Source organism: Aotus nancymaae, unplaced genomic scaffold, assembly GCF_030222135.1.
Source record: "Aotus nancymaae isolate 86718 unplaced genomic scaffold, 86718_ANA_hifiasm-v0.15.2.pri h1tg000007l, whole genome shotgun sequence".
Lineage (NCBI taxonomy): Eukaryota > Metazoa > Chordata > Mammalia > Primates > Aotidae > Aotus > Aotus nancymaae.
This window is the reverse complement of record NW_026988418.1, coordinates 37,597,849-37,610,085: the sequence shown is the minus strand read 5'-3', so window position 1 is coordinate 37,610,085 and position 12,237 is coordinate 37,597,849. Positions and strand designations below refer to the sequence as shown.

Sequence of the window (12,237 nt, the reverse complement as noted above, 5' to 3'; positions counted from 1 at the left end):
CCTTAGAGGAGGGCAGACCTAATCCCAGAAAGGTTAAAGGTGCTTGTTGCAGGGATGAGAAGGAAGAAGGGAGTATATGCCAATGTTAGTTAGAGACTCCATTGACTTCTGCAGAAACCATTTTGACCAAACAGAATTTTAGCTGTTTTTAACGTTTTTGAATGTACTATTTTTGGTGAAATTGATGAATTGCTTTGGCATCAGGTAGGTACAATGTATATGATTATATGGTGATACAGTATTTCAGAACTAAAAGCAAATGACTATAGGCTTAGGGTCATGGAACCTATCTGTCTGCTGATTATTGCTTGCTTCTTTTTTCTCTGTTCTTTCCTTCCTCCTCTCTCCTGCCTTCCCCTGCTTCTCTGTCTCTCTCTCTCTCTCTCCACACACACACACACACACACACACACACACATACACACACACACACAGGCACATCCACATTCATATATATACATACATACATAAGCAGGCACACCTCATTTTATTGTGCTCTACTTTATTGCACAAGCTTTGCAAATATAGCACTTTTTTATAAATTAAATGTTTGTGGCAACCCTGCATCAAAGTCTATCAGCATCATTTTTCCAAGAACATGTGCTCACTTCATCTCTGTGTCACATTTTGTCAATATTTCCAACTTTTTCATTATTGTTATATCTGTCATGGTGATCTGTGATCAGTGATCTGTGATGTTACTATTGCAACTGCTTTGGGGTGCCATGAACTGTACCATGTAAGAAAGTGAACTTAATCAATGTTCTGACTGCTCCACTGACCAGCTGTTCTCCAGTCTCTCTCCCTCTCCTTCTGTTCCCTAACACACAACAGTATTGAAATTAGGTTAATTAATAACCCTACACAGTACACTCTCAATGTTCAACTGAAAGGAAGAGTCTCATGTCTTTCACTTTAAATCAAAAGCTAGAAATGATTAAGCTTAGTGAGGAAGGCATATCAAAAGCCAAGATAGGCCAAAAGCTAGGCTTCTTATGCCAAACAGTTAGCCAAGTTGTGAATGCAAAAGAAAGCTCTTGAAGGAAGTTAAGAGTGCTACTTCAAGTGAACATGTACATGATAAAAAAGAAATCCTCATTGCTGATATGCAGAGAATTTTATTTGTGTGGATAGAAGATAAAAGTAGCCACAACATTCTCATAAGCCAAAGCCTAATTGAGAACAAGCCCCTAACTCTCTTCAATTTCATGAGAGCTGAGAGAGGTGAAGAAGATGCAGAAAAAAGGTATGAAGCTGGCAGAGGTTGGTTCATTAGAGTTAAAGAAAGAAGCCATCTCCACAGCATAGAAGTGCAAGGTGAAGTGGCAAGTGCTGATGTAGGAGCTGCTGAAATTTTATCCAGAAGACCTAGCTAAGATCACTTATAAATGTAGCTACATTAAACAACAGGTCTTCTGTGTAGATGAAACAGCCTTACATTGGAAAAAGTGGCCATCTAGGACTTTCATAGCTAGAGAGGAGAAGTCAACACTTGGCTTCAAAGCTTTAAAGGATAGGCTGACTCTTCTGCTAGGGGCTAATGCAGCTGGTGAGTTCATGTTGAAGCCAATGCTCATTTAGCATTCAAAAAATCTTAGGACCCTTAAACGTTATGCTAAATTTTATCTGCTTCTGCTTGATAAATAAAACAAAGCCTGGATGACAGCACATCTATTTACAGCATGTTTTTGGGGTATTTTTAGCCCACTATTGAGACCTACTGCTCAGAGAAAGAGATTCCTTTCAACATATTACCACTCATTGACAATGTACCTGGTCACTGAGGAGCTTTGATGAAGATGTGTATTGAGATGAGTGTTGTTTTCATGACTGCTAACACAGCATCCATTCTGTTGTTATCCTTATGGATCAAGGAGTAATTTCAGATCTTATTCTTTAAGGAATATATTTTGTAATGCTATAGCTGCCCTGGATAATTGTTCATCTGATGGATCAGGGCGATTTCAACTGGAAACTTTCTGGAAAGTATTCACAATTCTAGACGCCATTAAGAACATTCATGATTCATGGCAGGAGGTCAAAATATCAACATAAACAGGGTTTGAAAGAAGGTGATTTTAGCCCTCATGGGTGACTTTGAGGAACGAGACTTTGGTGGAGGAAGTAATTGCACAAGTGGTAGAAATAGCAAGAGAATTAGAAGTGTGGCCTAAGATGAGATTGAATTGTTGCAATCTCATGATAAAACTTGAATAGATAAGCAGTTGCTTCTTAGGGATAAACAGAGAAAGAAGTTTCCTGAGAAATCTACTTTTGGCAAAGATTCTGTGAACATTGTTGAAATGACAACAAAAAATTTAGAATATGTATAAAACATATTAGTTGATAAATCAGTGGAAGGATTTGACAGGATTGACTCCAATTTTGAAAGAAGTTGTACTGTGTGTAAATGCTGTTAAACAGCATTAAATGCTACAGATAAATCTGCATGAAAGGAAGAGTCAATTGATGTGACAAACTTCATTGTTGTCTTATTTTAAGAAATTGCCATAGCCACCCCAGCCTTCAGCAACCACCACCCTGATCAGTCAGCAGCCATTAACATCAAGGGAATATCCTCCACCAGCGAAAAGACGATGACCAGCTAAGGCTCAGATGATTGTTAGTAACTTTTATCAATAAAGTGATTTTAGTTAAGGCGTATACATTGGGTTTTTAGATATGATGCTATCGTACACTCAATAGACTGCAGCATAGTAGAAGCATGATTTTAGATGCACTGGAAAACCAAAAAATTTATGCAACTATCTTTATTTCAATGGCCTGGAACTGAACCTGCAATCCCTGAGGTACACCTGTATATAGTGTGTGTATATATATATATATTCAGGGATATAAGTATGCTTGTATATACTTATACATGTATATAGGTATGCCTGTATATACTTATTCCTAAAGCAGTAATAACAACAATAATGAAAGTGTCAGGTACTGAGCACTGAACTAGGCACTGTGCACACGCTATCTCGTTTCATCCTCACCATTCAACATGGTAGGTATTATTATTACTTCCATTTTACAGGCTGAGAAATTGAGGCTTAGATATACAAAAAGAAAGTAGCAGAACAAGAATTTGTACCCAGGTTCGTCTAATTCCAAAGCTTTCAATTCCTGTCTTTCAAACACTGTACAGCCATCTATTCTATAAAAGTTAGCTTACCCACTACATGGTGGTGCATAGCATGTCCAAAGAATCAGAAAGGGAGAGACACCTGTGTATCCCTCATACTCAGGAGACAAAACCTGTATAGAAGGCACAATAGCCATGGGATAGGGTGACTTGTGGAAGGGCTGGCTTTGGGAAAGGTACAACTTCTAGGTATCTTCTTCCCCACCTCATATTTTTGCTGCCCAAGTGTTTCAGAAATCCAAGAGAATAATTACAGGGCTGTTACTCCAATAGACTTCATGTTTGATTTTTACAGAATAAAGTGTATCTTTTACAAAAGATTGCACTTAGAACCCTTTTACGAGCTCACCTTTCTTCACAATCTCTTCTAGTCTTTGTCTTATCTTGAGATGAGAATTCTAATATATCTGCAGTGATAGTAATCACAGAGGGATTAACAAATAGGATGTGTTCTCATGTGTTTTAACTTTGAAGACATGGTAGTTTATTAAAGTCATGTTCAATGAAAGCTTTTCATTTTCTTTTTTTCTTAAACCAACATAGCTAGTGCTACGAGTGATGTACTTTATACTCATAATACCTATGATGAGGCTATTCCTGAAGCCTTTCTTCTGTGTTGGCTAGTTAATGGACTTTAAATGTCCATTTCTGTTTTTAAAAATGTAGCTGCAGCAGCAACGGTTTAGCCCTCTGCATAATAGTGGCTGATCTAAGGGCAGCAAGGAGCTTGAGTGAAGGTCAGTAAGAGAAGATTGTGGCTGGATTGATGTTGACCTGGTGTTGACTAACGTCCTCATTAGTGGGGACGGTAAACAACAAGCTAATTAAATTCTCTAGAAGAAGGCAAATGGGATGGGGAGAACAGAAGATATTATGTAAAAGATTTTAGAAAGCATGCCACTAGTTCATTCATATCAAAACCATGAGTAGATGACACAAAGGTGGTGTGCTTTGAGCTATACTGCCAGCGGAAGGTTTGTGGTTGATAGAAAGCAAATACTTAAATGTGATGATAGTGGGGATAGAATAAAGCCAGGGCAGCCTTGACTTTCATATTTGAGAGAAAACACAAAATACGATGCAGGGACTGTTCTTTTGGTTCACTTTATGTTCCTTTACTTTTGTGCTGTGCTTCAATCATATAACTGTAATTGTGTCTTAATTGCGGATACTTGTACTGCTCTGATTTTAATCAGGTGCCTCCCCTAAAGTGTGTTGCTGTCAAAGGAGCACATATCGTGTGTAATTTCTCCTGTTCCATAACCTACTCCCTCCACTACCCAATCACAATAATTATTACTACTAATCCACAGTATTTATTAGGCACCTGCTATTCATGGCACTGTGCCAAGCATGTTCCAGGGATTATTGCTCTTAATACTCATCACAGCTTTGTATAACCTGTGTCACAGATGAAGAAACTGAAGTTTAAAGATGTTAGACAAATTGTCCAAGTTCATATAGTAAGTGTTTTAACTGGGTCTTGGGCACGTGACTGCCTGATTCCCAAAACCTCACATTTCACTACTGTGTGACACTATGGATGAAATTGCAGCAATCCACTCATATTCTCTCTGGCCCTCTGTTTATCTTATGATCAGTAGCAAACACATGTGGTGTGATATATGTATGTGTATTCTGTAGCTAGCCTCACCTTCTTCTTTTGGGAAGTCTTCCATGAGCCCCTAAAATGACTTTCCATTTTCCTTTTATTCCATTCTGCTTACTTGACACTACTTCACATAATTAATTATATGTCTTATCTAAAAATCCATAGCAATCCAGACCAGTTGTGTTGAAACTAACATTACTGAGGACCACATATATAATACTACTATAAAGTGAGTACAGTATTTCTTGTGTACTTACATCTTAGGTCCTCAACAAAAATTGGGGAGTCCTTCATGGCAGGGAATGATTTATTGTAATGTCTTCTATCTTGCAATTTTATCCTCTTAAACATAGAAGATTCTCACAAAAAAAAGCTTATTGATTGATAGTTAACAGGATCAGGTGAGGAATTATTCTATAACTTGGTTAGTAATACTTGTACAAAATATTTACTTGTTTTTGTTAGTATTTCCTGTTTGTGTCTAGCAATATAAAGCAAATTCTTCATCTTCTTGCTTATTTTACAATTTTGCTTTACTGATATTCATATTTTTTATTTAAACGTATTAAATCTCTTTTGTGGAAACACTTCTGTGATTGTCTGACTTTCTTTGTTAAAGGTTTTGATTGCAGTTTTCCTCTTACAGCTCCCTCATTCATTCTCTGTATATACAGAGCTTTCTGCATATGCACGGGGCATCCATTTCTAGATTAAGTTCCTTTCACTGGGTAGACAGCTCTCAAATAAATTACCCAAGAGGCGCCCCCAACACTGGCAGAGAAGCCAGTATAGCTAATAACTAAAACACACAAAATTGAGAAACCTTTGTTTTCCCTGTAATTTCTATTTTAAGGATAAGTGTTTATTTGCTTAATTGGTTCTGCATGAGATCCTTTTGTTCTCTATCCTTGGCATGTTGTCACTTCAAGATTTTTAGTTTTTGGTGGAAGAAAAAGGGGAACAATTAAATATGAAAGGTGAAAAATTATAACCACGAGGGACAGCTGGAGTTTGTCTGATGTGACAATTTCCTTTTCCTACTACAGATTTGTTGCACCTCTGCAGGGAATAAGCAAATCTGTGGCTGTGACAGGAATATTCTATTTTGTATAAATTTTTATCATTGAAATGTAATTATTTCATTTATTGTAGGAATGAATAATGCATATGATTTTGGTTCTGGCCTACTTATAGAATCTTTCATAATGCCATTTCTTGATATCCATTTGTTTCTCAAAGAATGTGCTATTCACAGTGTTACTTCTCAGGGCCTTTGGACTTGATAAATTGAATTTTTCCACTTCACTATTCATTAATTTGATATCCAAATATTTTGAACATTTTTCATATGAAATATGACCTCACTGGATCTCCAAATTAACTTTCATTATTATAATCCTGTTCTCTTCATTTTTAATTTATTTCTAATTTATTGTTTTATATCAAGTTCTTCTCTTTCCATTTTGGTTATTTTATATGATGATGTTCATTTGTAAATGAACTTTTATTAGGTTTCAGCCTTGTCATTTGGAGCTTCATTTCTTTTGTGCTCTTGTGTATGTAACTGATTGCAATCTTTGATCATTTGCTGTTAGTTTTCCATGTCCACTAATTGAGTGAAAGGAAGAAGCAAAGAAAGTCTCAGAGAAGAGAGGATAATGAAGTCAAAGTTCTCATTAAAGAGAAATGGGTTAAGTATAAGAGGTTCTATTTTCATTCTAACATTAGAGATTTTCTGTTTTCAGAATATGAAGAAGATTTTGAAGTAGATGAGGAGAAACAAGATGATAAAGCCAATGAAGAAGGACAGGCTGATGTTCAAATGAGTGGAATACCAAAGTCACCTTTGGATGATAAAAAGGATAATTTAGACCCTGAAAAGGAGACTGAAACCTCATCACAGAAGGCACCAGATGCCCATGACAATGTGAAAGATGAGAATGACGGATGCTCTGAGAGTGAAGTGGAAGAGGATAAACAAGGTGAGTTGTTCAGCTTATCATGTAAATAGGCTGTTTAGTGAGTGTGTTTACTACTTTTCTTTGTTTTCTATTTAATGACATAATCCTCTTTTTTTCCTCTTGAATATATATATTTTTAACTTTTAAATAAAGGGTACATGTGCAGGTTTGCTACACAGGTAAACCTGTATCGTGGGGGTTTGTTGTACACATGATTTCATCACCCAGCATTAAACCTAGCACATTTGTTATTTTTCCTGATCCTCTTTCTCCTGTCACCCTCCACCCTTCAATAGACCCCGGTGTTTGCTGTTCCCCTCTATGTGTCCAGTGTTCTCGTCATTTAGCTCCCACTTTGAGAGCATGTGGCAATTGGTTTTCTGTTACTACATTAGTTTGCTAAGGATAATGGCCTACTGTTCCATCCACGTCCCTGCAAAGGACATGATTTCATTCCTTCTTTATGGCTTCATAGTATTCCATGGTGTATATGTACCACATTTTCTGTATCTAGTGTACTGTTGATGAACATTTAGGTTGATTTCATATCTTTGCTATTGTGACTATAAAGACATGTGTACATGCCTTTATAACAGAATGATTTATATTCCTTTGGGTATATACCCAATAATGGGATTGCTGGGTTGAGTAGTATTTCTGTTTTTAGGTCTTTGAGGAATCACCAAACTGTCTTCCACAATGGTTGAACTAGTTTACACTCCCAACAACAGTGTATAAGTGTTCCTTTTTCTTTGCAACATCACTAAATAATAACGTCTGTTATTTTTTGACGTTTTGGTAATAGCCATTAGAACAGGTATCAGATGGTATCTCAATGTAGTTTTGATTTGCATTTCTCTAATGATTAGTGATAATTGCTATATCCCCTGAAGAAGTGCAATAAGTCTGTAGAGATTTTTTTCATCTGATTGCCAGCCACATGTATGTCTTCTTTTGAAAAGTGTGTTTTCAGGCCTGGTGCTATGGCTCACGCCTGTAATCCCAGCACTTTGGGAGGCCAAGGCAGGTGGATCACTTGAGATCAGGAGGTTGAGACCAGCCTGGCCAATATGGTGAAACCCCATCTCTACAGAAATACAAAAATTAGCTGGGCGTCATGGCAGGCACCTGAAATCCCAGCTATTCAGGAAACTGAAACAGGAGACTCAATTGAACCCGGGAGGCGGAGGTTGCAGTGAGCCGAGATTTCACCATTGCACTCCAGCCTGGGTGACAGAGCAAGACTTTGTCTCCCCCTCACCCAAAAAAAGTGTCTGTTCCTGTCCTTTACCTGCCTTTTAATGATGTTTTTCTTTTTCTTGTAAATTTGTTTAGGTTTGTTGTAGATACTGGATATTAGACCTTTGTCAGATGAATAGTTTGCAAAAATTTTCTCCCATTTTGTAGGTTTTATGTTCCCTCTATTGTTAGTTTCCTCTGCTATGCAGATGCTCTTTATTTAGATCTCACTTGTCAATTTTTGTTTTTGTTGCAGTTGCTTTTGGCATCTTTGTTATGAAATCTTTGCCCATTCCTACGTCCAGAACAATATTGCCTAGGTTGTTTTCCAGGGTTTGTATAGTTTTCATTTTTACATTTAAGTCTTTAATCCATCTTGAATTAATTTTGTATACAGAGTAAGGAAGGGGTCCAGTTAGCAACTGGCTAGCCAGGTACCCCAGCACAACGTATTGAATAGGGAGTCCCTTCCCCATTGCTTTTATCAGGCTTGTTGAAGACCAAATACTTGTAGGTGTGTGGCCTTATTTCTGTGTTCTCTATTCTGTTCCATTGGTCTGTGTGTTTGTGTTTGTAAGAGTACAATGCTGTTTTGGTTACTGTAGCCCTGTAGTACAGTTTGAAGTCTGATAGCATGATGCCTCCAGTTTTGTTATTTTTGCTTAGGATTGCCTTGGCTATTCAGACCCTTTTTTGGTTCCATATGAATTTTAAAATAGTTTTTTCTAGTTCTGTGAAAAATCTCAATATTAGTTTAATAGGAACAGCATTGAAATGATAAACTGTTTTGGGAAGTATGGCCATTTTAATAATAGTGATTCTTCCTATTCAAGAGCATGGAATGTTTTTCCATTTGTTTGTGTCATCTCTGATTTCTTTGAGCAGTGTTTTGTGGTTCTCCCTGTAAAGATCTTTCACCTCCCTGGTTAGTTTTATTCCTAGATATTTTATTTTTTGTGTGGCAGTTGTGAATGGGACTGCATTTTTAATTTGGCTCTCAGCTTGACTATTGGTGTGTAGGAATGTCAGTGATTTTTGCACTTTGATTTGGTATCCTGAGGCTTTGCTGAAGTTATTTATCAGCTTAAGGGGCTTTTGGGCCAAGACTGTGGGGTTTTCTAGATATAGGATCATCTTGTCTGCCAAAAAGGGATATTTTGAATTCCTCTCTTCCTATTTGGATGCCCTCTATTTCTTTCTCTTCCCTGATTGCCCTGGCAAAGGCTTCCAATACTATGTTGAATAGGAATGATGAGATAAAGCATCCTTGTCTTGTGCTGGTTTTCAAGGGGAATGCTTCCAGCATTTGCCCATTCAGTATGATTTTGGCTGTGGGTCTGTCATGGATGGCTCTTATTATTTTGAGTTTTGTTCCTTCAATACCTAGATTATTGACAGTTTTTAACATGAAGGAGTGTTGAATTTTATCAAAAACCTTTCTGCATCTATTCAGATAAGCATGTGGTTTTTGTCTTTAATTCTGTTTATGGGATGAATCACATTTATTGATTTGCATATGTCAAACCAACTTTGCATTCCAGGTATAAAGCCTACTTGATCATGGTGAATAAGCTTTTTGGTGTGCTGCTGGATTTCATTTGCCAGTATTTGGTTGAGGATTTTTGCATTAATGTTCATCAAGAACATTGGCCTGAAGTTTTCTTTTTTGTTGTTGTGTCTGTGCCAGGTTCTGGTATAAGGATGATATTGGCCTCATAGAGTGAGTAAAGGAGGAATCCCTCATCCTTGATTTTTTGGAATAGTTTTCGTAGGAGTTGTACCAGCTGTTCTTTATACATCTAGTAGAAATTAGCTATAAATCCATCTGGTCCTTGGCTTTTTTTTTTATTGATAGGCTATTTATTACTGACTCAATTTGAGAGCTTATTATTGGTCTCTTTGGGGATTCAGTTTCTTCTTGGTTCAGTCTTGAGAGGGCTGCATCCAGGAATTTATCAATTTCTTATAGATTTTCTAGTTTATGTGCATAGAGGTGTTCATAATATTCTCTGACAGTCGTTTGTATTTCTGTGGGATCATTGGTGATATCCCCCTGTAGTTTCTGATTGTGGTTATTTGAATCTTCTCTGTAGCTAGTGTTCTGTCTTATTAATTAAAAAAACAAACAAACTCTGTCCAGAATTTGTTGATCTTTCGAATTACCTTTCATGTCTCAGACTCTTTCAGTCCAGGCCTGATTTTGATTATCTCTTGTCTTCTGCTAGCTTGAAGATTTATTGCTGATGGTTCTCCAGTTCTTTTAGTTGTGATGTCAGGTTATTAACTTGAGATCTTTTATTAACTTGAGATCTTTTTAACTTCTTGATGTGGGTATTTAGTGCTATCAATTTTCCTCTTAACACTTTCCTTAGCTGAGTTCCAGAGATTCTAGCATGTTGTATCTTTACTCTGTACTCAAATGTCATTCCAGGGCAGGTTATTCAATTTCCATGTAATTATATGGTTTTGAGTGCATTTCTTAGTCTTGATTTCTAATATAATTGTGCCATGGTCTGAGAGATTTTTTTATTATGATTTCAGTTCTTTTGCATTTGCTGAGGAATGTTTTACTATTGAAAATGTGATTGATTTTAGAGTATGTCGTATGTGGTAATAAGAAGAGTGTATATTCTGTTGATTTTTGGGTGGAGAGTTCTGTAGATGTCTACAAGGTCCATTTCATCCAGTGCTGAGTTCAGGTTCTGAATATCTTTGTTAATGTTCTATTTCAAAGAGCTATGTAAAGTGACTTTAACACCACACTGGCAATATTGCACAGGCACCTCCATGTTATTATTATGTGGGAGTCTAGGTCTCTTTGAAGGCCTCTAATAACTTGCTTTATGAATCTGGGTGCTCCTGTGTTGGGGGAAAATATTTAGGATAGTTAGATTTTGTTGAATTGAACCTTTTATCATTATGTAATCCTCTTTTTTTTTTTTTTCAATCTTTGTTGGTTTAAAGTCTGTTTTGTCTGAAACTAGGACTGGAGCCATTGCTTTCTGCTGTTTTCTATTTGCTTGGTGAATTTTTCTCCATTCCTTTATTTTGAGCCTATGTGTGTCACTGCACGTGAGATGGGTTTCTTGAAAACAACATAGCAATAAGTCTTGGTTCTTTAACCAGCTTGCCATTCTGTGTCTTTTAATAGGGGCATTTAGCCCATTTACATTCAAGGTTATTATTGATATGTGTGGATTTGATATTGTCCTGATGTTAGCTGGTTATTATTTTCCCATTGTTTTTACCTCCGAAATTGTTTTTTGGTATAAAATCTCAAAATTTTGAATTTGAGAAGTATATTAGGATAACATAAAATAAAATAAATTAAGTATTCACAAGAGCAATTATTTAGTATATTGTTCTACTCTTTTCAAAAAAGAATTTGATCAATCATATTCTAAAATTTTATATACACACATACAAGGCAATAAAATTCAGAACATAAATTACTAGAAGAAAAGAGAAGATAGTTTACCAGGAGCCAGAGTTGGGACTGTGACTAGGCTCGAACTGAAAATTGAATCCCAGGCTTCCTGACAGTCAAGGTAAAGAATAAAGTACAATGTGCAAAATGAGAATGATGTTAGCTATCAGTGAATTTTAAAAAAAACATTTGCCATTATTTTTATTATGTTGAAATTACTACTCGATATAAATGATCAGACAGTGAAATTTTCTTTTTAAGGTTTTAAACGAGGCCTTTTCTATATTTCTTTTAATACTTATATTTTATGTTTCTTAGATTAGACATGACTAGTATATAAACTCTCTTCCAAATTTGAATATGAATATTGCAGTTAGGTTTATAATTATAATCCTATACGATATAGAGAAAGTTAAAGAAATTTTTGGAAAAACGATGTAATCTAAGTCAATAATTTTGAAGAAACTATCCAAGTGACACGAACCTGGAAAAAGAGTGAAAACATGTAACTAGTTCAAAACACAAAAGACTCTTAATTATTTCTTTAGTGCTGGTGGGAAACTATCAAGTTGTTGATTTTGTAAAGATTCAGTACACTCTTTGGTTATCTTGTAATTGGGGATACATTTTGTGCTGCATAATCACCTTGCTTCCTAGGAATCAAATAGATTTTTCTAAGACAGAATAATTTTTTATATTCAAACAGAGAAAAATTTAGGCAGTTCTTGGTTCTTCCTTGGAAGGAAAGCTTTAATCATTTAGACCTGTAATTATTGAATAACTGACAGCAATAGGTAAACTTTAACATTGGATACTGTTTGCATATAACTAATTAGAATCCTATGTT

The 12,237-nt window shown here is 36.1% G+C and overlaps 1 protein-coding gene across 8 annotated transcripts in view; it reads left to right on the top strand.

Moving 5' to 3' along the window:
* Positions 1–12,237, top strand: part of ERICH3 (glutamate rich 3) — a 114,998-nt gene that overhangs the window by 66,300 nt on the left and 36,461 nt on the right. For all 8 annotated transcript variants that reach the window (XM_012442565.2, XM_012442566.3, XM_012442563.2 and 5 more), the window contains one exon: positions 6,509–6,745. In XM_012442565.2, the coding sequence (XP_012297988.2) occupies positions 6,509–6,745 (237 nt within the window). The remainder of the gene's footprint in view (positions 1–6,508; positions 6,746–12,237) is intronic.